This window comes from Argiope bruennichi, chromosome 3 (assembly GCF_947563725.1).
Source record: "Argiope bruennichi chromosome 3, qqArgBrue1.1, whole genome shotgun sequence".
Lineage (NCBI taxonomy): Eukaryota > Metazoa > Arthropoda > Arachnida > Araneae > Araneidae > Argiope > Argiope bruennichi.
Window position 1 is genome coordinate 1,675,066 of NC_079153.1, and position 26,967 is coordinate 1,702,032.

Sequence of the window (26,967 nt, forward strand, 5' to 3'; positions counted from 1 at the left end):
TATTAGAGTAGATAAAAATTTATTGTTTAAGATGCAAGATTATGAATTTCAAGATTATGTTGCAGACCTTGGCACAGCTCTTAAGCAAATTCCATTGGCTGGGTTGATGATAACGGTGGGGCATATCAGAGGTAAAGGATCGTCAGTCCTTTCACATTTCTCAAACTTGAATCTTTTCAAAAGTCTAAAGATCGTCAGTTTTGCTTCTAGTTGAGCAAACCTTGCTCCTATGCAATTCCTCCTGCCAATTCCAAAAGGTATGTATGCCATGCTATTCAAAGATAACTTGTTTTTTGAAGAGAATCGGTCAGGATCAAACTTCCATGGATCTGGCCACAATTTTGGATCATGATGGATATCCCAGACTGGAGCTAGGACCACAGCTTCTTGTGGAATCGTAATAGATCCCACTTTAGTATCACAATGACATCTTCGTGATATAAATCCGGTGACCGGAGGATAATAGCGGAGAGATTCACTGAAAACTTGGTCCAGATATTGAAGATCTGGAAAAGATATTTATTAATATTGTATGACAGATATATTTTAGAAGGACATCAACTATGTAATTAAAAGAATGAGTACATCGTTTTATAATTTAAAATGGCTTATTCAAAGCAGTTACAATTCCGATTCAATGGTACAAATATTATTTTAAGTTTGATTATGAAATATAATTTGATGCATCAACAAAAACAAAAATGAAATTTCAATGAATCTAGAAAAGTATTAATTGAAAATTATTTGTTATTCAACCAATATTTGAAAGTTTATCTTGATAAAGTTTATGGATTCTTAGACAGAGGGAATCTGATTTACACTAAAAATCTGCCGTGTATGTAGATTTGGATGACTTGAAGTATCTAATGTCTTGGGTTGGTATGACGCGGAAATTTGGAGAAAGCGTTGTGGTGAATAGCATATAAGCCAGTTAACAACTCTTCTACCCGAACGATCGTTTTGGTAAAATGGTTTATTTACTGGACTGGCTAACCACAAGGTCCCAGGTTCTATCCTTCGCGCATTCTCATATCGCTAAAGGGTGCTGGACGCCTCATTAGATCACAGTTAGTTAGTTAACGAGATCCAACTTATAATTGATTTTGTATTGCATCAAAAGGCATAATTACTCATTGACGGGTTATAGATATCCCATACATTACGCCGTTCTTTTAAAGCCATATATGATATGATAAGGAGGTTAAAAAATGATTCTATGCTCCCTCCCTCATCAGCTACTTCCGAATCCCCTGAAATGGAAGGAAGAGAAAGCCAAATTATGCTTCGGGCGTTGTTTGCTTCTCACTACACCAATGAAAATACCATTTAGTTTCAGTTCATATAATTAAACAAACTAAATCTGCAAATATTCATTATCATAGAAAAACTTTTAAAAGTTTTAATTCGGAAGAATCTTTAAAGTTAAAAAGGTGTTTTTACTAATGCATTTAGCTCAGACATAAATTTTTAATATATAATTGCACATTGATCGTGAGCTACGTGCTGTAGAATTTTTGAGAACTTAACGGAATTTTTTTCAGTAAAGAACAATCTATTTTAGTTTAATAACATAATCCGCATATTTCCAATTCATTCATTATTTATTATTTTCATGGAATAATTCTCTTTTCAATTAATTTCTTTCTCCTGCTACATTTCGTAAGATTTCTAACCTCTACTTCCCCTTCTTTCATATTGTTTGTTGCACCCAACCATAGATAAGAAATAACCGTTTAGTTTCTTTGGAAAATGATTCGAATAAAAGTATAGGGCGATTCATATTGAATCAGGCAAAAAGAATAGTGTAGTATAAATTCCGTCACTGATCTATTCAGCCAAAACAAATTTATTCTGAAATTTCAGTTATACGAATTTTATTTGGCAACAATTCTTCCAATAAGGAAATGGCCGCTAGGATAACGCGTTCCCTGCCATCATTATCAAATTGGTAACACCCATGCAGAAAGAAGGAACTGTTCTGTAATTTGAAATACACCAAAACATCTTCGTTTATCGTCCTCCGAAGACATTTTCACGCGGCTTTTTCTTATGCTGCAACCCTGTAGTTTCGCCAATAGCATGCAGAAGCGTCACCATTCTCAGATGGCTTTGGCTCATGGATAACCAAGAACCAACAGTTGGGAGAGTGAATTTTCTCACCTCCGTATCATATTTAATGTTTGTTAACAAGGGAAATAAATAAACTGCAAATTTACCTTCACCATGCCCCTTCTTCAGACTGGTGCCGGGATATTTATAACTTCCGTCGCTTCGCCATTCATTGGTGCCTACATCAATCTGTTAATTTCGCATTCTTGTGATTGTGATAGATCCCAGTGGATTAAAACTTTGAACTGTTTGAAATTAGATGATTATTTTTAGGAAAAGCACGTGTCAAGTTAATTTATGGATTAAAATTATCTTAAGCCAAGTCACTCTCCTTTTTACTTTCTCGTATGCATACGTATTGCAATCTTCAAAAACTTCGATTTCGATATTATGACGAGTTTCCTGTGACTGACAAACTCAATTTTGAATCATGCGCACAGTTTTAACCTCTGTCTGTCTGTGAATGAATATGCTAATTCAAAAAGCATTGACATGACGGATGAAATTTAGTATGTAGTCTTTACACTAGATTTATAGATATCTCTATCTACTACATACTATCTCTATATATCACATTATCAAAATGTTTAACGAAATCTATTCAGATGAAGCATGTCTGCCCATCTGTCAGACTGCAAGCAATCACGATAACTATAAACGTAAAAAGTATGAATAATGTTTAAATGTTTATATCTAAATTTGAAAAATGATTTTTTTTTAATTTAAAGCGTAGATCCATATCAAATTTTGCACTAGATCTGTTAAGGGGCTAACCATCCCTCGGTCTATACATTTATATGCATGTAAATTCAATAACTTTAAGACACAATGACTTAGATAAATAAAATCTGGTATGTAGAATTTAATGCTGAAATTATAGTTCTACATCAAATCACGGTTTTTGTCGGTCAAGAAAAAGCATCCAAAATGTACACTTTTCTTTAATATTGTAGCGAAAATTGCTCCTTCCGACCAAGCGCCGATGGCTCAGTCGGCTGAACGACGCATTCATCGCGGACCGGAAGGTTGCGGGTTTAAATACAACTAGGCAAACTGCCAAAAATTGATTTTTAATTTCAATTTGCTTTGTCAAGACTTATGCAAATTTATGTTATTTATGTAAATTCCTAATTTTCTGCGGGCCTTCAAATTCTAGAAGGTTCTTGAACATTTCACGGTATTGATCAAGATTCACAATTTTTATGTGGAAGTGGGGGAGATAAAACTTTTTTAAAAGTAATTTTGGGAAGATAACTCCCTTCGGTATGTTGAATAAAAAACTGGATTACTTTGTACAGAAGAATAAGAGCTGTCTTCCATCTTTTCGATTTCCTTGTACAATTTTTCTTGAATTTCAGGATGTTTAATGAGCAAGTAGAAGGTAAAGGCTAACGCAGTAGCTGTAGTTTCGTAGCCTGCTAGCAAGAAAACGTAGGCATTGGCAACAATCTCCTCATCCGTCAATCCCGATTCAATTTTTTCTTCTGAAACAAAGCGAAACAGATATGGTTTTATTCTTGATATTATTTTGATGTTTAAAGTCAGGTAACAGAAAATATTTGAAATTAGCATCCAAAATGTACAGCTGGTTTGTCAAAATATTGATTGCATTTAATTTCATCTAAATGTCTTATGCATAAATTGATGTTCCTGCAAAACATTTTTAAATATTAAACTGTGACAAATATTAAAACCATGTTATTTTAAAAGCCTATATCTGTTTATGTTTACTATGTACACGATTCTTCTTAATGGAGTGAGGAAAAGGAAAACTATAGAAAAAATGATGAACCTGACCTGAAAACTTCATTTTCAAATAAGGATTGAAACCAGGGACCTAACTTTCGTCCAAGAATTGATCTTAAGGACCCTAAAATTCCCAAGATTTTGAGGTTTGTGAAGACAAGAACAAAACCAGAAGAACCATATATAAGAAAAACATTTAAAAAGTCATATAAATAAAATTACAAATACAAACCCAGAAAGCATATTTTCAGATGTGAAATTTTGTTATTATTTTAAAATTTTGTCCATTGTATTTGTTCAGAAAAATCCCTGCTTTAAGATGACCCTTGATAAAGTCTTCAAGCCGGATTCCTCACTTTTTTCTATAGTTTTCATTTTTATTCTATTTTAATGCGCTATAAACTTAAGGCTTATTTATTATCAATATTTCTGCTTTGGAAAGTTTCATTTGTGTTTTAGATGTAGCATCATTATAACACTCTAAAGGCAATGTACAGGTGGTTATAAAAATAAGGAAACAATACGAATACAAGAATCTCTATTAATAAAGCTTAAGGCCAACTTTATCATGTAATGCAGTTTGGAATCGAATCAGACAATTTCTGAATAGTGTTTAGAGGAATATTGTACGACTCTTCGTGGAAACATTATGAAAGTTCCTCGAGAGATGGCGGTTTTAGAATATCCATTCCTAAATAAATAAAATAGATCATAAAGGTTTGATAATATTGAGGTCGGGAGGCTGCGCGGGGAAAAGGTAGATATTTCACTTCATCCTCGTGTTTCTCAAATCACGAGTGGACAAGTCTCGCTGCATGAATGGAAACTTCCGTATCTCACAGGAAACAAAATCTAATATATAAAATTCTCGTGTCACAGTTTTCGTTGCCATACTCCTCCGAAACGGCTTGACCGATTTTGATGAAATTTTTTGTGCTTATCCGGTATCTATGAGAATCGGCCAACATCTATTTTTCATCCCCCTAAATGTTAGGGGTAGTCAATTATTAATTAAAAACTAACTTTCCCGCCAAAAAAATCTTCCATTTTCCCCACCGCCAACTTTTCCGCCAAAAAAATCTTCAATTTTCCCCAACGCCAAATGATTTAGGCTTTAGTTCTTTTTTTCTCCCAACAGTAATGAGGCTAGGGTTAAGATTTTTCGGCGGATTATTTCAAACGATTCTGTTTATTTTCTTAATGTTTTATGCATTTAAAATTAAACATTGTTAATTAATCCATGTTTCAGATTCATTCTGAAGTACTTTTGAATTAAAATAGCACAGAATAAAGGAAATTAAAAATGTCTAATCTTCATAGCGTTACCCCAACTGGCGTAGAAAAATTCACGCATTTGCGTTACGTAAAAGGCGAAGAAAATTCACGCATGCGCACTGTGTTCTGATCGTTGGCATGGCAACCATTATCAACGGACGATTTAAATTACTTTTACGTTAGTTGTATGCTTTTGTAAGTAAATTGTATTTATGTTATATATTTTTTGTATATGCTTATAGTTTTAAGTACATCGTTTTTTAAGTAGTTTTTTTTAACCTGTTTACAATGATTTAAATTATTTTTAGGTTAGTTGCATGCTTTTGTAATTAAATTGTATTTATGTTAGTTATATATATATTTTTTATATATGCTTATAGTTTTAAGTACATCGTTTTTTAAGTAGTTTTTTTAAACCTGTTTTCGACAGATTATTTTAAACGATTCATTTTATTTTCTGAGTGTTTGATGCATTTAAAATGAAACATTGTTAATGAATCGATCCATTCATGATGAATCTGAGAAAATTTTGTTGACAAATGCTTGAGATATTACATAAATTAAGAAAGATATTCTTTAGTGCCCATAAAGTTTAAACGCTCAGTGACTCTATTATCAGTAATCATATTATTAAAAAAATGCTTTGTTTCAGTAAAAAATATTGTTATATTAATTGCAGATTAATCCTTTACACTTTAATTTAAAGCATAAATTCTACGAGGGGTAACAGAAAATTAGAGAGATACATATCACGTTATGACTGAAGGCCTTTATAATATTATGAGTGAATTATATGACTATCAAAATTTGAAGTTTTAAAATATTTTGCTGAAGAATAAAATATTTTGCTGAAGAAGTTGGAATTGCATAAAATATTTAATTATTAAAATTTTAACGAACACTAAGATTGGCGAACCGGCTGGTCGCCAAAGGCGGCTAGTAAATATATAAAATTGAGCTCCGTCATGATAAAACTTCTCTGTACTTTTCCCCAGTGAAAGGTTACGATTAAACCACCAGAAAAAAATGGCATGGCTGCACATATCACGGCATATGACGGCTAAAAAGGAGACAATCACGATAATATGCTTATACAGAATTCCTCCAAACGTGTTCTCGATCTGTTGTGGAAAAAGTATGAAAGATGATTTGTTTGACTATCTAATTGTCTTCCACTTATCGATCGATTTCTTGGGAATTCACAATTGAAGAGGGTGTTTGGCATTAACATCTTTGACAAGTGGCTTGGGAATTACTTTTCTGCCGCAAATGCTCTATTTATGAAGACGTCCCCAAACTGTAATTAATGACATGAAGAATCCGGATGCTGGTTGCGATTATTTTGCTGCCGCTTCAACACCCGTCGATTTCTTTCACTTAGCTTCTCCTTCCCTCTGTTATTTTGCTTTGCCGAGCTTGTCTTGCCGCGCTTTGCATGTATAGTCGTTATTTTAGAGACTGCACCTCTAGAAGCTGCATTACTTTAGACGTCGTACCTCCAGAAACGCCTAAAAGCTGCGTTGTTTCGGTCACAGCTGCTCCAATTAGTCCGTCTTTTAGGATTTGGACTCCGACATCTAGCATTTTACACTTTTGACAAAAATTTAAAACGCATACAACTTCAGTAAAGCTACCTCATACTACCAAAATATATACATTTTATGTTAAAAGTAACTGGTACCTAGGATTGTATTATGTTTACGACGGGATTCTTAAATCTCAGTTTTATCCACAGGTGTTTCCATTATTTTGATAACCATCTGTAGTTTTCGCTTAGATTTCGTTTTTTCTGTAGAAAATATTTTCTTATCAAATTAGTTTCATAACCTGTTCATATTGGAAATAGAAGACAATGTATCCTCAGTATAAGATCATCATCAGTTGACAGTCAAATACGTAAATGAGCAAGCATTTGGAAAAGCACACAGTAAGCATATGGATGGGTAAAAATTTGCTGCTGTCTTTTTATTTTCCTTTCCTTTGGCTTTTTAAGTCAAATTATTGACTGGTTACAAGATTTCGTTGCAGGTAAATAGGATCAAAAGGCCCACTATTTTAGCGAATAATTGACCCTGCGTAAGCGGTATCTAAAATCCCCCCCCCAAGTTTTTACAAGATTTCTCTGAGTTAATGAAGAGGGAGAAAAATGTTAATTTTACCACTGTGATCGAGCATGAGTTGCAGGATGTCCAAACTCTTGAAATCAGGGTTCTGGCGTCTCGTGGTGAGGGCACTATTGACACTATCCACAATAAGATTTGTCATTTGTCCTGACGTCATGTAGTTGCTGACAAAGGTCATAATGGATGCCACAAAAGGAAACATAATAGCATATTCAACAGCCCGATTCTGAGCATATCGGAAGAAATCACGAACCTATAAAGCACAGTGAAGATTATTATAAATGATATTCTTTATATCAGCAAGTCTGCATTGAAAGGTTCTATCTTACTCATTTTCTTATAATACAAGTCTGAATTAATGTCAAATTCTACAAAAAATTAGAACAAAAAAGATATCTTTGATCGTCTACAATACGTCCAAAAATATTTGTACACTGAGTAGACTGCATATTGAATTCCCATTTTTCAAACACGATTTTATTTTATAATAAGCTAGAATTTATTAATCTAAATCTTCCCTTCGGAAATATAAAATACAATTTGTATATTCCTGAATATACAAATTATAATTTAATGTCATTTGTTTCGTGTCATATAATTTGATGGGGATTCTAATTTTTCAGAATTCATTATAATAATAATAATTTTGTCCTTTTCGTCTCCATATGCTCTTCGCCAAGCACTTTAGAACTGGAGAAAAATAGCGTGATGGAGTGCACTCTTAACTGCCATATTTCCCAATAGTGTCGTATAGTCTTTTTCATTTTCTGCGTGTTGTTAGGGAAACTGAATTGGCTGACGTGCTTTCGACAAATATTCGCCGAAGATTCTTTCTGTCAGTCATTGAAACTAATCTCATTCGATAAAAGTTAGTGTTAACTGCACGCCGTGACTACATGAACTAAATATAATGCGTTTTCTCCAGTCTTTTCAACGGTCACACTAATAACAATGCACATTACTATCACATCAAAGCAAATAATGCTTATAGTGAGACTTGAATTTCAATAACAGGTGAAAAAAACTAAAATGTCGAACGAACACACACACACACGCGCACGCACGCACACACACAACACACACACACACACACACGCGCACACACACACACACACGCACGCACACACACACACAACACACACACAATATATATCAGAAATGTGGGCGTCAATTCTTGAGGTCAAATATTCTAGGCAAATTGGATTTTTAAGTCACATTTATTCTACATTTTAACATTTAATGAAAGTGTAGCAATTTCTATCTTTACGATTTCCATAATGAATTGATACAGCATCGAAATAGAGAATTGATGAATCTCCCCGTTTTAGATTTCCCAACTTCAAAAAACGCAAATCTGCATATTTTTTTTTTTTTTTACTTGTGTGTTGATCTGTCTATCTGTGAATACGAGAACTAAAAAAAAATACTTTGAGCTAGAAGATCAAATTTGGTATATGGTCTTTACACAGAATTTATAGATTTCTATCAAATTTTGAGAGCAAATCATTAACCGAAAGTTTGTATGCCCGGTTGCCCGAATATAATTTAAAATAATAATTACACAACGAAAAAAGATAGACGAATAAAATTTTATATACAGCATAAATATAATTAAGCGCCTAAAATATAGTTACCTAACAAATTTGGAGCCAAGATGTTGACCTCTGTCGAGCTGTACTTTCACATGTACGTAAACGCGAAACCTCTAAAACGCAATGACAAATATATGAAATCTGATATGAGATACTTGTGATTGCAATTGTAATTCTGTGTAAATCTTAATTTCAATCAACAGAGAAAAAACGCTTCTAAAACATGATTACTAATCATATGCAAGGGATTCATTACCAAAAAAATCGCCTAGGATAGCGCAACAGATTCAGTGAAAATGCTAGATGAACGCCAAATATTTATGTTACTAGTGTTTGCCAATGCCATGCAAAGAATTCGTGGCCTGACCCATGGTCCAATGGGGTGGAATGTCGATTATTATGATCCGTGCAGGAAGCAACAAGACGTATGTTTTCGGGAACACTTCTTTTAATAATCACATTCACACTAAACAAAGACAAAGACAAGAAAAGACATTCACGCGCGCAGCTTAACAGAACAGTGTATCATCTCATTTTCATTACACTCGCAATGTACCATGGAATGCGTACCTAATCGGGCATCGCTATCTATTATCCAAAAGAGAAGACAAGAGTAATGCAACTGCTACAAAACTTTTTAGTTAACGAGTCTTCAAAAGTGTCACATGTAGGAAATTCAATAAAAATTTTATGTATTTTTTAAATAATTAATTAAATTATTTCAGACCGAATAAGGCTTCAACTACCAAAATTTGACTACCTTTAGCAAATTGAAATATTTCGTGCCCAACATAAAACATATAAAAATACTGTAAATTATACTTTCACATATTAAATAGGCAGTATTTTAAAAGATAAGACGATCCATTAAAATTCCGAAATTCGATACCGATTTACAACTTTGAGATCACATTTGCTTCGTTTGATGCTTGTTCAGGAAGGAAAAACGATCCGTTATTAGGTTTGATCCCATTCTCGATACACATTTGAAAGCAAAATTTCATCCATATAAACGGTAGTGTCTTTGACTTATCACACGGATGGACAGAGATACAAGGCATTCATTCCTTCAGACAGTTTCAATCTGAAATCTGATGCAATTCTACAAATCTAGACTTTTGGAGTAGTGTTCGCACGAATGCAGACACAAATCCCAAAAATGGTTTTGGAAAGGTAGCCGAAACTCGATAAGCTCCGATGGTTTGGCTGCTGCGATGTCATTACTTCGCAAATATGCAAGAAATTAAAAATGAAAGGATTCATGAACATTAAAGCTATCTTAAATGACCGGCCTTTGGATGGTTCGCCAGAAATATGGCCGCCTTTACTTTCAAGTCGACCTCATGCGTAGCTTGATTCGTGACTCCTCCGAGAAAAATATTGTAAACATTATGTTACGAAAAACATTAAAGCCGCTTTATTTTAATAATCTTGCATATGTAATGTTCATTGTTTACACTAGCACATCTTATTAACATCATCATAATGCTATTAAAAATGCAATGATCAGGTTTCATCTATCTTTTAACTTTCGTTATACAATAACTTTACTTTCTTATTCTTTAAGTAAACTACACAGATATTAAATGTAGTTCTTTTATCTAGGCCGTTAACCATCTAATAAGAAAATGACACGATTAGATATTTGATGAAACATTGACAACGCTTTGAATTCCATTTCAACAATAAAATCCTTTGTTAAAAATAATACAACCGCTAAAACTTAAGAAATAATTAGCATCACAATTAAATTGCTATCATTAAAAATATAATTTTTAAATTTTAAATAGTATAAAATAAGCGTTGTTCAATAATATATGGAGAGTTGAGGAATACCGAAATGTCACTTACTTTTTAATTAATTAAAATTCAAGTCGCCCAAAGGTCCACATCCCAGCTTAGTAAAATATTATAGATAAGTAACAAATATAGAATTTTTAATTGCTATTTGAAACTAAATTATAGACAGCCCTAAGGTAAGTGTTTTTTCCTAGATATGATAAAAATATAATAGATTTTACCCACTTCGGTTAATATTATCAAAATTTTTAAGTTCCGAAATGATTACAATAAGCGGCAGCTATTGCTGTAGAGATGGCTGCATTTGAAAGGTCATTCGAGAAAAAAGTTAAGAAAGCAAGAAATAAGTCCTATTGAAACAGCAAGGAGAGCGAGAATCGAATCTCATGGAAACGTGAAAAGCTCATTCACTTATGAAATGATTTACTCACAGATGCAAGGAAAATGTCTTGCGGATTTTCTTGGCAGTGTGTCTCCATGGCGAGGGCACAGCCGGCGATGACGTCTAAAGTAAGCCCTTGAACTAGCTCGTACATGTCGAATACTTCATTCTTTTGTGCGTGCTTCCCAACTATATCGACAGTAATGTCTACCTAAAAGAAAGAGAAAATAATATATAGAATGGTATTTGCAGGAGCCTTCTAAAAGTTAAGGCTTCTTCTTGATGCTCACGACTGAAAACTGTAGTGCATTAAAAGGATCATTTCAAGCGGAATCATTTCAATACAGTATTGTGAAAGAATTATACAGATACCACATTTTTTTTTTTTTTTTTAAGAATTGAACTTGCACTTAAGAAACATCTGGTTATCAAAATTTTGCTTAGCTCTAATTGATGTTTCTGGTTCTTCCACTTTTCCGTATGAAAATATGTAATATGTCACCGAAACACAGAAGAAATCATTCACCAGATTTGTTAAGACGGCATGAGCAGAGCATGACCGAAGTGTTACGCTTGTTGCCGACAGCCACTCGTTGAATTTGACTAAAACCTGACAAAACATCGTTTGCTATTTTCCTACACAGTTTCTTAAAACGTATTCACAAAAGTTTTAGTTTTCACGAAGAGTCTATCTATTTTTATATTGATAAGTTTCTTTTAGATTGATAACAGCATAAATATTGATATTAATTAAAAAATGCTATTCATTACTTAATTTTTAAGAGTATTTTTCGAATGCAGTAATCTATTTTTATCGTCGTTTTAAAAGAAAGATATTCGAATAATTGTTTGAGACAGAGCATTTGATTCACCTTTTCTGATGAACCGAATTTCACCACACTCATCTGGTGTTTAGGCATTAATATTTAAGAATTTAAATATTAATATATATATATATATATATATATATATATATATATATAGATAGATAGATAGATAGATAGATAAATATTAATTCAACGTATTCTCCTATTCTAATTCAGCATCTTCTAGCCTCTACATAGATAATCCTTGGTCTATCTTACCTTTTTGTCAACTATGTGTGTCATCAACTTTATCTTTCCTGAACTGAAGACAGGAGTGAGAATCGAACGCACATCCTTCCACCGCTTGTCTTTCAAATAAACAATCGTTTTGTTTAAGGGCTTGATATCCAGAAACATATCTTGTCTGTTGCTGAACATGGCGAATTCCTTGATGAATATCTACAAGATAAATTAAAGAATATTTGCATCTAGTGTTGCGCTTGTTGCCGACAGCCACTCGTTGAATTTGACTAAAACCTGACAAAACATCGTTTGCATCTATACTTATAATAAGAAGAGCTGTGTCACACATGCAGTCACGAAATATATCACGTGATGCTGATTCGAGGCACCTAAAAACTAGAATTTTATAATTTCATGTAAAAAATTTTATGATGAAAAGATGGTAAGATAATCTGAAAAAAATAAAATAAAAAAAAGATAAAAGAATTGCAGCACCGGAAAAAGGAAACGATTGCCGTTCTAAAGAAATTTGTTTTACACCTCTAATTTATATTTTTAATCTTAAGAAATTTTTAAATGTAAGTCGCTTTTTCCGAAAAATTAAGAAAATTGAAACGTCTCCACGATTTTCTGCAGTCATTAAAAAGATTCAGCTAAATAAAATATGGTGAATAATAATAACATTTACCTGCTTTAGCATGTCTAGATCTTTAACAACGAGGAATGGCATATCGCCCAAGAAATAGCCAAATACGTCTCCATACTCCTTTAACCACGCTGTTACGACGTCATTGGGAGTTGCTCCACTCTTCAGTTGGTTCATGTTACCAGTCGCAAATGATGGCTTCGGTCCCGGAATGCCATAGCGCTTGAACAGGTTGTGGCGTCTGTGCCTTTTTACGGCCCAGCGTAAGATTACTAGGGCGACGTAACTTATAAAAACAACAAAGAGAGCCAGAGCGACATCCATTCCTGAGTAAATAGAAAATATTTCACTCGATGCAAGTAAAAAAAAAAAAAAAAAAGTAACAAATTAAAAAATATTTAGTCACGTAGAAAACGTGCAGTAATTTTATCTCATTTAATCAAACAAATCCCATGAGTAAACAACAGCCTATGATAAAGCAGTGTGGTAAAGCAATGTTCGAAAACTTAGGTACCGCCTGAGGTAGAAATATGTGTCATAAGTTGTCTTCCTAAAAAATGTGAGTGAAAATGGGCCCGCACATCGGGGAAAACCCAGGAAGCAATCAGCCCGACAGCAGCAAGCAATTCTAGAGAGCATTTTGAGCAGGCATTCTCTAGAGAGCACATTTGGCTACCAACTTTGAAAATACTGGTTAGAAGCACTGATAATAGAATCCATAGTTTTAATTTTCAGTTCGCATTTGTTTATCAAGAGATTTCAGCTGTGGAATAATAGAATGTTAATAATGAAACATGCATATTTTAATAATGAATATATAATATCTAATATTTTTAATAATACGTTGTCAGTAATGAAATATGCATATTTTACAGTTATTACGTTTAAATTTTATTTCCTAATCAAGTATTAACATAATGCGTGTTGTTCATCAAAATATGAACTGGGTGAAAATGCAAAAGAATATTTTTTTTTAAATTTATAGTAATTCTCAAAGTATATCAAAACTAAGTAATGTTAATGAAAATTATAATTTAGTTCTGTGCTGTTGGTTGTCCTTCAAACTCAGGATTGAACTCAAACTATTATTAGGATAGATAAAAATATGTTTATGTAAAAGCGCGTTTCCTAAAATAATAAGATAATAAAAAATATAACAGCGTTGAACCCAAAACTCTCCCTCCACTCTCTACGTCTTCGCAATGCGTTCATTCAGCGTTATAAAGGGTCAGATCAACTAAATAGGATAAACTTTCACTCATGTTCGTCTACTGGTTCTACAAAACAGATACGTTTGATATCATGCAATTTCCATTCACATTCGCTAACTCATTAGCTATAACACAAAAATATCATTTTTTGAATTTAAACATAAAATATGTTTCATTTTTTTGTAACTTCGATGTTTTTAACTTCTTCCCGCTTCTATTTGCTGACGGCTTAAAACGCTTCTAAATTTGAAATACCTATAATATTTTCAAGGGCAAGAATAAGACAAAGATCGCGGACACTGTTTTAAGTGAGTATCTTACAGTTTCTTATTATTTACTAGCTGTATCCGGCGACACGTTGCTGTAGCTCAGTCTTGTCAAATGTTCAAGAAAGAAAAGTGAAATGGCACATTTCTAATATGTTTAATTTCACAATGCTTGTGGGTATACAATATTTTTTGTTGCTCCATTGTTTATGTAGTATAAAGATTGTCTAGTTTGTTGTTTCTATCTGGTTTGTTCTGGTTCGACTCAAAAATAAGCAACCTATAATTGTGCATTTGGAGAAGCAATCCTTATACAGATCACAATTCTAGTTTGTTCCTGAGCTTTGTTGACGGTGACTGCACACTACAATCTAAAGGGGGATTGCAATCTCTTAAGTTGAAATAGCAAATTCGTTAGAATTGTAAGTATGCGAGAATTAAGATATTTTAACTGTTGCAGGGACATATCAAGATTGTTGCTTCCTGATACCTGACAACGTTGCTCATTATCTTTTTATGGCAAGCCGCGTGGTATTGTAAAGCTTTGGCCGGTTGATATTTTGTAGCATGATAATTGCCAGGCTGATTTTCGATTGCAATACGCGCCGCTTCATCTTCTTCCGCAACACGGTCGATGGACTTGCATCCTCATTTTAAATGTTAGGCTGAATAATATTGTTACGTTTGTAGATGGTTTTATCCTCGGTCTTCATTCACTCAGCCAATCTTGATTCTTATAATTGGTCATTAAATTGCAGAAGTCATGAGGCAATGAGATCAGATCAACCGTCGGCTTTCCCTTCCCGATTCCCAGCAAATGATGTGACAATATTTCAGCTAATTGAGCATTTTGCAGCTGGGCATACAAAGTTTTAGTTACGTCTTTACGTGTCTCCTTATAAAAATAGATCCCCTCAGGGGCACACCTTCAGGTGTGACGGGTTTAACGAACCCAAGTGATCTGGCCCACCTTTTAGATTCTCATCCTCTAAGCCTGCTGTTTTGCTTCCTTCCCTCGACGGCAAAAGAGGGAGCTCTCCATGAGAAGCTGTCGCCGCTCTGTTTGTTCTTGCTCCTCATGGACATTTAAAAATCCCACATGTTGGCAGTATGGTGAGCTATTTGACGACCGGTGCACTGTGGTCCCCGGTGTATCAATCAGCCGTAGCTAACTACCTGAGTAAAGGGGTTACTTCTTGGGCTACGAGTTGGAATTGTGGAACTTGCGCTCAGTCGCATTTGCTCTAACTCATTAAATAGTGTCATTTGCGCTTGCATTGTAAGTCTACTGGAATCGCCTTTGGCAGGAAAACTTGGCGTACATTTAGGCTATAGCGAAAGCAGATTTCTAGTATTGATAAGAGAATAATGGCTGCTTGAGGGTTCTTTTTCTCGAAATATTCACCTTTTTTATCGCAATAAAACTGACAATTTCTCTTTAAGAATGCTAGGAACAGTTTGAAAATTTATTTTAAATTAGGTGATCGGTATTTTTTTTTTTTTTTTTTTTTTTTCTTTTTCGTTTTTTTCTTTTCGTTATTTTGATCTAATTTTAAATATTAATAACAGCATTGAAGTTTTTTTTTTCTTTTTTTTTTGAAATATCAAACGGAAAGTCATCAGCTGTGTAGAATGAATGTCAATACCGGCAATGAGCCTTGAAAATGTGGTAACATGGGGTTGCATCAACGAAAAGTCCGGAAAGTGTAAAGGGTTGCTGAAAACAAAAGACAACTCTGCTCTTTCTGAAATGCCTCATTCTTGAAAGCCGGATGAAGCTCAAAGATGCATTTAGTGAAAATTAAAAGGAGTGTTCAAGATTATCAAGAAATGTCCAATTATCACAAATATTCGAAATTTTTAACAATGAAAATAAAATAATTATTACATTTATAGCCTTTTCTTTCGAACTACTTGATATGTTTGAGTAAGATATAATTTAAACTAAATATTGAAAAAAATTCCTTTAATTACTAACCTCATTGTAATATAGTCAAAAAGAATTTGAAATAATCTTTGTAAAATTGGCACTAAAAACTATAGGTATATCAAGTTTTAGACAAAAAAAAAAAAACAACTTCTATAATAATTGTTGAAGATATAAAAGTTTTAAACACTGTTAGTGTTAAGTTTTCAATACATCATTTTAGTAGGTGTAAAATTGTCTTAACATTTATTTAAATCAGGTTCGTAATGGAAAAGAAATCGAAGTAAAACAAAATCTGCATAAATGGATTACTTCGATCATGGGATTCTGCCAATTATCTGCCAGTTATAAATTATTGAATGCTACATTTTTTGTTGCTTAAAAAAATACTGACGAAATAGGGTCATATACAAAATTTAAAAAAATACTGACAGTCGGAGCTGGAAAGTCAATTTGTTATTTAAATAAGTAACATTAAGATGCAAAGTAAACTGTTTTTCTTTCTTTCAATGAACAATTCTTTATATTATGAAGAATTATATATGTGTGTGTGCGCGCTTGCAGCTGATAAATAATAGATTTCAAGAGCTTTTCTGCCTTTTTTATGCTACATATTAGTTAGGGAAAAAAAAAAAAAACACCTTTGTTTATTTCAACACACATTTATGTCAAATATTTTTTTAAAAAAATATTTCAAATCATGTGAATTCTATTTACATAATCAATACTGCTTTTATACAGAGAAATGTCTGATAAAGAATGCATATTTTACAAAAAAATATAAAAAAATTAGATTTCTTAAAAGGACATTTTCACATGCGAAATTTGAAATATACGTATATATTATATAGAATAGGCTATTTAATAAATAGGTAATTGAATTTTTAGGCTATGACAAGACTTAAGTCTGGGCTTTGAATTCAGGTTTCAGTGATACAACTGTATAAATTAACAAAAAAAAAAAAAAATCTAATGCAATTGGTTAGTAAATAGAATGTTAGCGCGTTCCACACGATTATCATTCCATAGACTTTGTTGCAATTATATTTTCTTGCGTTAAGACGAAAATTAGCTTGTTGTTGCTTACTTTAAAAGGAGTACTTTTAAAATAGCAGAAATAAGGAAAGTCTGCCACATTTGAGTCATATAAATAGTTTTTAACGAAAACTGACCAAAAACTAATTTCAAAAAGCAGAAGCAGTAAATTTTTTGTAGTTTATTTGTCTTTAAAAATGGAATAAACTTTCGGAGAAATACACTTTAAAGAAGAATAAAACATAGCCTATTAAAATTATTTCATCGGTTCAATGGAAGAAAATGGTTCCTCAAATGACACCACTCATTTCTTTAAACTCAATAATGCAAAATAGGTTTTCATTTTTAAGTTCATATCAGCATATAAAATCTGAACTCAAGTTTGATATTTTATGAACTGTAGCATTTCATTTTTCATTCGTTTGTTTCTCAAGAAATAGAAGCATACAGCCTTGTTTTTCTATTGTTTGATGTCTTTTTATATTATTTATTATCTTTTTACTTCAGCTTTTTCCAATTTCAATTGCTGATAATGATTATAACTGCTTTCTGAGAGCTAAAATAGATCTCTTCGAATTTAGGAAATGATTTTAATTCTAATTTAAGCCCTTTTTGGAGGACCCCTCTTCCAAAAAAAAAAAAAAAAAGAATAACCTAACTTTATCTTTAGAGTATTTGAATAAAATTATGCTGTAATAAGTACTAAACTGTGATCAATAAAATTTATTCTCAAAGGATATAACATGTTTTGTTACTTAATTTCAAGCGGTTTAAATTTTATCTTTCTTTTGCTAAAGCATATAACGTACTTATTAGCTTTCATTAATTTTTTAATAGCCTGGTATTTCATTAATAAAAGTGCTTAATTTTTTTTCCGAATTAGCACCTTCAACACCTATACAGAATTGCTTTACCTTAATAATACTTGGGCATATGTGATGAGCTCATGTGGCATAAGGACTGGCTTTTTGAGTTAGTCAGCAAAGATTTATCAAATATCTATTGATAGAGTTAATTCATTCCTTAGTTCATATATAATGCCAATAAAAATTAACTGAATCTATCGGTACCATGCAGAATATTTTTGTAGAAAATGGGATCAACTAAAGAACTTCCAAAAACGCAGCATGTAACATATGAACAGAAAACTGCGATAAATGAATTTCTTGCACGAAGAATTGTTTTCACTTTTCCAAACGAGAACGAATATTTTGAAAATTAATGTTTCTATCTAGATAAAAGCAACATTTGTCTCTCCATATATATATATATGTTTGTGTGTGTGTGTGTAATGCTTTTTCGAATCCTGTCGGCTAAATAATATGTAACATTATTTTGGTTTAAGTAGAATGCAGGTTCGAAGCAGTGAAGAGACTGTATATTTAATTTCGTTTTATTCTATTCCGAGTGGCAGGTATGATTTTTCACAAGAAGGCGCAGCGGGGCACAAAAGCAGCGGGCAAAAAGGGCCGCAACATATGATCACTAGTCTTATATAACATTGGATTTCTGGCAACGCGCCAAGGAAATACATATGTTGACCTTGAGAAGAGTAACTGAAGTATCACTTTCATTTGATACGTAGTACCTGAGATGTCTTAAACGTTCAGTTCCTCAAGTTTCTCTTCCCTTCTTTATAAATACCTCAGAACAATGAAAGTGAGCAACGTTATGCGTCATTATCAAATTTTTTTGAAGTGATAATGATTGTTTGATGTACTAGTTGCATTCCGAAATAAATGTTTTCTTATACATTTGTGGCCAGTCCTTCGAAATTTAAAACTAAGCATATCCCTGCAAATTTTCTAGATATAAATGAGGAATTCTGTAAGCATATTTTAAAATAAGAGAAAAATTATATTAATTCACTCTTGAAATTATGGTGGACTTATAAAAATTTAATTTTTGCAATTTGCGTACAATTGCTTACCTTATTGAATGAAATTTTGTAATTGAAAGTATGTCTAAATGCAGTAATTAAAAAAAAAAAAAAAAAAAAAAAAAAAAACACTTTTTCCTAAGTGCTACTATCTAATGCTTTTTAGAAAAAAAAAATAATAATTAATTGTAATTTCACTTTTGATTACGATAAAGGTCCAATCTATATAAATCTATACTTTTGGCAAGAAATTCATGGGGGGGGGGAGAGTGAATAAAATACCAAATATTTTATTTCTAGCTTTCCTTTGTGCATAGATTTAGAGCAAATTGAAAATTAGTATTAAATCATAGCATAGCTTTTAAGAAAATAGGCAGGCATTTGTTACTACATTACCTGCGAATAAACTTTAGCTCATGATACTGTATCTCAGAATTAAAAATTTTAATGTAGCACGTATAGACAATACATTTAGATGTCGATTGCTGGCACATTGGATTATGTATATTTAAATCTGACTATAAATAAGCTAGAAAATAGGGTAATATATTTCAGATTCGAAGGAATTTCAGTAAATATCAACATTTTCAAATTGAAAATGTGTTTTTTTTTCCCTATGAATTAACCAGCAGTTATTTTTAAAGTAATTAATATGATTCCTATCTTATTTATTTTAGCCGAAGCGCTTATTATTTTGCAAAAAAAAAAAAAAAAAAGCAACTTATTTGAACAATTTTAACGTAAAAAATACATTAGTTCATTTCAAATATCAGCTTGTGGAATATATATACATACATATTAAAAGAACAAAACTTTATTGATATTCATTTAAATTTGAATTTAAAGAACTTTCTACGTATTTTTTTTTCTTCATTTCGTTAAATAAAGTTAAACCTCAAGAGATATAAAGATTAAATCCTCACAAAACAATAATTTACTTTATTAGATTAAATTTGTATTATGCACATCAAAATTATAATTTTTATAAATGTCTTCTGTGTGGGAAAATGATAAACGTGTTCCTTTATAATAAATTTTTAAAGCAAATTTTTCACATCTTATTTATTACTTTCAACATTCGTCTGAAACGCGGTAAGAGTCGTCAGCCTTTTTCTCACGGAGGCTACGTTTTGTTATCAGGGACATGGAGTATCATTCTCACTCTGGCAGTGATTGATTACCTTATGGCGTACATTGTAAAATCGCCAAATCTTACATGCAAAGATAAAAGTTATAAGGTGGTAACCTTTTTACGGCTTGAGGGCAAATAACACTGTTTAATGAGTTAGCGCAAATGCAACTGAGCGCAAGTGACACACAATTATTTCGAGTGGACTGTACAAAATTCTAAACAACCATCTAACTCTCCGACCCACCCTAAGGCACACGGATTTAAACCAAAAAACTGAATGACCGGACCGCCTCAACAGCAGTTGGCGGGAACTGTGGTTGAGTCCTAAGGGCCGTCACCGGCCACGGTACAACCCTCCCCGAAGGAAATACGTCCCGTCATCGATGGGAGGAGCCAGATCCCCCACCTATTAGTGTACCCTCCAGGGTGGCGAGATCCAACCACCATGCCGGAAGCATCTCATCCTCATTTCGAGGTGCCCCCCCCCGAGGGACCAAAATTCTAAACAAGTCAAACTTGCAGCAACTGGAAAAATATCCAAACTACAATTTTAAGGACTATAAATAGTGAAGAATTTATTTTAGTTATGCCCGACAAACGTATGTTTAACATCTTGTGTGTTGTTAGATTACGCAGATGAGTTCGATCAACAGAAAATAAGAATAAAGCGAGATGAATTTGGCGCACCAAAGAATTAGATATATAGAAATGGAAGAAACTAGTTTAAAAATACTGACAGTGAAACCATCTTAGTACATTCGATCATTGTTCATGTTGACATGTCGTTTTGAGACGATCCCTTGAAAAAAACTATTAAAGGGATTTCATCGTATTATATTAAATTATAAGTTATTGTAGCGTGTAACTATATTAGCCGACTCTGTAAAATAAAATTTGAAATAATTTTAACTTGAAGCCATAAGTTTGCACTGATCATGATTTCTTTTAAGGTGTGATTTCATATGTCTCATTTGAAAATTATAATTTGTTGAACCAATCTTGCAAAACCTTTAACAAATGATTACTAGTCTTATATAACATGGAATTTCTGGCCACGTGTCAATTGAATACATATGTTGACTTTGAGAAGGGCAACGGAATTATCACTTTCACTTGATACGTAGACTGATTGCGCAGCAATTTTTACACAGCTTCAAACATGAAATGGATCAGGAAACAAGAGAACACTTTAGAATGACCCCGACATAGGCCGAATTAGGCAAAAAATTTAGAAAATTAATTTGGATTAAATTAGATATTAAAAATATCATTATATATATATATATATATATATATATATATATATATATATATATATATATATATATATATATATATATATATATATATATATATATATATATATATATAAAACCAATCTAAAGTAAGAAATATTTTGAAAACGAAACGAAATAGTTTCGGAATCGCAACTAAAAATTATTTCTTATTCAAACTAAAACCAAAAAAGGAACAGGAAAAATTTCATAGTATTTAGAGAGCCGGATTCTTATTTTTTTATTTGGTTTATTTGATTTTCCTATTAACTTGATTTTAATACTTTTGTATATATATATATATATATATATAGTTTGTTTCCGAAATAATTTAGATTGTTTCAGAAATAGGTTTTAATTTCATATTGCTTATATTTTTGATTACTTATATATATGTAATGATATTTTAAACTTTTAATTTTAATTTAATTCATTTCCAAGATTTTATCTTAATTTAGCCCATAATAATTTCATTCTAAAAATATCCTCTTAATTCATGATGCAATTCCCCTTTCTCTACTTAATTAATTCAAGATAAGCTTTATAAAACTGCTGAATCGGCTAAACGCCGACACTTTCACACGCTTGGCGTGAAGGGGTAAAAAATGTCCAGTAAGCACATTCATTTATAAAGATCCATGTGTTTCCCTTACATGTGATTGACATGCGTCAGAAATCCTTATCAGAATCTTAATATATATTAGTACTGTAAAGAAATATTTTCCCTATCAATTTCTCTGGTTATATAAGACCAGGGATAAAATGTCCAAGAGCTTTTTCCTCATTCTTTTCTGTGTCGTTCTGTGTGCTCATCGCTTGTACATATGGCTGCTTTTTCATAATGAAATAAAACGACGTCACGAAATCTTCACTGTCTTCAAACTGCATTCTGCTTCACATAAAATAATGTTACACACACACACACACACACACACACACACACACACACACACACACACACACACACACACACACACACACACACACATATATATATATATATATACACATATATAAACTTAGGAACTATATATGTCTTCCAGTGGAAATATTCTATTCATGTTTAAGTAAATGTTTGTCCTGATTGACAGAATAAGGCTTAGTATAAAATATTGATGTTAGGAACATGAAATTTGGTAGGAAATTGCTTCTTGAGTATTAGAAGACCACTAAAAACAGATTTTCCAAAATTTTAGTTTGAAGTTTAATTTTAAAAAAAATAAGAACAGCATTTTAACGTGTTTCTTCCATAATATCAAAGCATATTATTGTACAAAAATTATTTTTACTGTCTAAAAATAAAAAATCACTGACATTTTTTTAAATTTTAATAATTTTTGATAAATTAAATTTGGACACAGTTTCTAAGAATGATTTTTATTGTAATGAAACTCAAAATAATATCGTCGCTTCATCGAATCGTTGAATTTTAAATCACGTGATAAAATAATACTTACTTTACTTTAAATGACGCTTTAAAACAGTTCGTATTGATTCAGATTCCTCACTTTATGAATATTGTTACATTTTGTGGTAATGCAATATATTGTTTCGCTCTGGTTTCAAAAAATATTCTTTTGTTTAAATGTAACAACTGGTATACAGTGGCTCCCAAAAGTGTTCGTACACCAACAAGAATCAATTAAAAACCTCATTATTTACCATTACATATTCTTATTTTTACATGAAAATTTTTTCATAGCATATTTTTACAGTTCTTAATAAAGCAGTGAAGAATAAATTTTAATTACGATGCAAATTATTTTTTTAAAAATGACAATAAATAAAATTACACAAAAATAGGACACAAAAGTGATCATACACTTTAAAAAAACATCACTAAATATGAAATTTTCTAAATTTTAAAAATGTTTAGTATTTAGTAGGATATCCTTTATTCTTTATAACAGCTTTTAAACGTTTGGGTATAGATTTAACTAAACGGTCGGTTACTTCTGCAGCGATCTTGTTCCATTCTTCGATCATTACTGCTTTCAGTTGAATTTTCGATTTAATGTCGTGACTTCTTATTCGCACCTCTAATTCTTTCCAAATATGTTCTATAGGGTTTAAATCCGGTGATTGAGCTGGTGTTTTAAGGGTTTGAAGGTAATGAGAGAGACAAAAAAGACGAACATTCATGGCCGTGTGCTTAGGATCGTTGTCTTGGTAATACACAAAGTTGTTTAAAATGCCCAATTTTTGTGCTGACACTTTAAAATTATTATTGAGAATGTTTATATAAACTCTATGATCCATTATGCCATCAATGAATACTAAATTGCCTACTCCAGCCGCTGACATACACCCCCAAACCATGACACCTCCACCGCCATGTTTTACTGTTCCAACTAAATTCTTGGGATTAAGTTCTTCGTTTTTTTTTTCTCCATACAATGATTCTCCCATCCGACCCAAAGATGTTAAACTTACTATCATCTGCAAATAAGACACGATTCCAATAGCTCTCTGGCTGATTTATCATAGATTTGGCAAATTTAAGCCTAGCAATTCTGTTCTTTTGACTTACAAAGAATTTTCTTCATGCAGAGCGGCCATGTATACCAGCATTCCGAAGAATTCTACGAATAGTTTCACAGGAAATAGAAGTTCCATTTGATTCATTATATTGTGAAGTAAACTTTATTGCACTCAGACGTGGATTTTTTAGAAATTTACTCACAATATTTCTTTGACTTCTAGCTGACAGAATTTGAGGGCGACCATTACGAGGCTTGTTTGCAATCCTTTTTCCGTCTCTGTAACGTTTTATTATGCTTTGCACCGTTGAATGAGGTAGATTAGTTATAGTTGCAATGCCTCTAATTGATTTTCCATCTTTAAAACGAAATATAATTAATTTTCGTACGTCTAAACTCGTTTCTTTACGAATGCGCGTCATATCTAAGAATAAAGTAAATAGAATAAATAATTGTGATATTAAATACTGAAATCAAACGATTTTAGTGTATTTTTCAATTAGAAGAAAAATAAGCCGCGAAAGATATTTTTATGATGAATTTAAATAAATAAATGGATGGATGTACGAAGACTTTTGTGTTCTAATTTTGTGACATTTAATGTTTATTTATTTTTTAGAACAATACTACTTGACTTTTTATAAAAATATTTGTTCAGTTTCATTAAGAACTATTTAAAGATGCTAATTAAAAAAAACCCAACTAATAAAATGCTTTATTAAGAAGTATAGAACACAATTTCTGCAAATTTCTTTAGTGTACGAACACTTTTGGGAGCCACTGTATATTATTTTCCTTTTGCTTCGAACTACAGAACTGACCTCTTCTAAATTTTGTGAATTTATATCTGCTTGAAAACTACAAATTGACAAATTATATATATATATATATATATATTTTGAAAATTAAAATATGAACTTTTTATTTATTTTTACATAAGGTTAAAAGCATATATTTTTATCTTTTCTTTTTTATCTATATAAAAGTATATATTAAATTTTCGAAATGTGAAGTGTTTAGAAGCGTTTTTTCGTAAACTTCAGAAGCAAGAAGATCATTTTTTTTATAGTCTGATCATTTCTAAATGTTATTTTTCTTTTCTGTTAAAAAATGAATCTAAAAATACTCAATAATCTATTTTATGGCAATTTTGCCAAATTTTATGATCCTGGAATGCTTTAACTCTTAGCTTTATAAAGCTGCAAATAAAATGCCCTTCATTCTAAATATGGTGAGTGAGACCGGGAGGAAATTTACATCTCACATCCCATTCATGTCGAATCGCATTTGTTCCTGGCTAGTATATACATGGTTGGTTACAATTTTTTTTTTTTTTTTTTTTTTTATCATTCCATTCTTCTACATCAATGTGGACATTTTCAGGAATGATGCATACAACCAAATGAACTGATACTTTGTTAATTTTAAGAAATATTGAAAAAGATCACAGTGATAGTTAATCTTATAAAAGTTGGCTTACTTTTTTTGAATAAAAGTTTGCATCACTTTATTTTTATCACACCAAAAAGGAATCCTTTCTTTTAAATCGGTGATGCTGAATCGAATTAAAAAAAAAAAAAAATACATACTTTATTTTTTGTTTATAGTTTCAGCAAAAACTATGCAGTATAAACATCTTATGCTTAGAAAATAGGCAAGTCTACATATGCATACATGTACTTCATTTCTTTAGATAAGTGGCTTAAAAAGTGGTTCATTTTTGCAGCTTTTCCTCACTATGGACCCTGCAGATGGGCTATATAGTTAATGTTTGATGGAAATTTGCAAAATTTTACTTGAATCCCTTAAAATATTATTTGAAATGGGCATTAAAACTTTTCACAACACTCTTGATAGTTTTTTCATATTTATGAAATATGGAATAGACATTGCATTATCAATAAATAATCTAAGTGGTAATAATAAATGACGTGGGAATAATGACACCTGAATTGTCATATACATATATATGTATGTTTTAAAATTGCATTCAGTTGTTCGTGGATTGTAATGAATGTATTTTGGTATTGAAAGTGATAATTATAACTTTGGGACAACAGGTGTTTGTCTGACATCAAATAATTTTTTTTTTTTTTTTTGGCGATTATCGTCTCTAGGAGATAAGCACACAAGCTTTAATACATTACATGTGGAAACTCGCATAAGAATTCTCCACCTCTCAATCAACAAAAATAAATTATCAAAAATTTTGTATCCGTCTATAGCATTTCAAACTATGAAGAAGCATCGTTTGTTTATACTTCTACCTTATATTTATTGCCGTTTCACCGCTGCGGTTTACATTAAATTATAGAAATACATCCTATATCGTGGCGCCATCTTTAGACTGGCATATTCGATCAACACAATTTAATTTCAGAATTTTTTTTCCCTAATTTTCAACATTAAATTGAATTGAGTTGAAAAAAAAAATCTTACCTACGGCTTTGGACTGTTAAGAAAACAGTATGATACAAAAATAGGACTTAAATCGATATATTATATAACTTTTATCCGCATTTAGTCCGCAAGAGTTGTCAACCACATCTTCCTTTTTCCCTGACTGACTGCAGATTTGGCGACTTTTATTAAAGCGATATCAGCTAGGGCTCGCCAAATGAGGATCATTATTGCTTAACTGAAAAATAATAAAATATTTGCTGTCGTAAGATGATTAAAGAAATCTTTTTACATATACTGATTTGTGAAAGAACGGATGGAACAACTTTCCCAGTAGGATTCAGTAATTATTAAAGCTCGGGCCCTTTGGCGTAAATCTCTTTGTTAGAGATTAGATTTTTTCCACTGAAACGGTCTCGTGAAAATTATACATGTGGCTGTGATTGAAATAGCTACATTTCCTTAAAATTTCTATCTGGGTCTTTCGATCTCCTTCCGGGATACAACATGGGACAGATCCGCCCACAGAAATAATATTTCTTTTTTAAATAAATATTAAAAAAATATATGTTATCATAAATCCGAGGGAAATTCGAACCTTTAATTGGAAGTATCATAGTGCAATAATGTTTCAGTCTTGA

At 31.9% G+C, this 26,967-nt stretch overlaps 1 protein-coding gene across 2 annotated transcripts; it reads right to left on the reverse strand.

Annotated features, from left to right (window-relative positions):
- LOC129962541 (cytochrome P450 3A41-like) lies at positions 1-26,495 on the reverse strand. Of its 2 annotated transcripts, XM_056076298.1 has the most exons (7): positions 26,366-26,495; positions 12,765-13,048; positions 12,113-12,292; positions 11,077-11,238; positions 7,290-7,506; positions 3,399-3,593; positions 1-506 (listed from the first exon to the last, which is right to left on the reverse strand). In XM_056076298.1, the coding sequence occupies exons 2-7, from the start codon at positions 13,044-13,046 to the stop codon at positions 55-57; spliced, it is 1,488 nt and encodes a 495-aa protein (XP_055932273.1). In that variant the 5' UTR covers positions 13,047-13,048; positions 26,366-26,495; the 3' UTR covers positions 1-54. The 2 variants fall into 2 exon arrangements, with proteins under 2 accessions (XP_055932273.1, XP_055932274.1); XM_056076299.1 differs by lacking the exon at positions 12,113-12,292.
- Positions 26,496-26,967: the final 472 nt, after the last annotated feature.

Bases quoted from the DNA above. Each gene is read 5' to 3' on its own strand.
- LOC129962541 (XM_056076298.1), bottom strand. From the start codon at position 13,046: ATGGATGTCGCTCTGGCTCTCTTTGTTGTTTTTATAAGTTACGTCGCC. The intron at 12,293-12,764 runs GTAAATGTTATT...TTTATCTTGTAG, and splicing joins ATCTAGACATGCTAAAGCAG to ATATTCATCAAGGAATTCGC. The intron at 507-3,398 runs GTAATCCAGTTT...TATCTTTTCCAG, and splicing joins CTCTTATTCTTCTGTACAAA to ATCTTCAATATCTGGACCAA.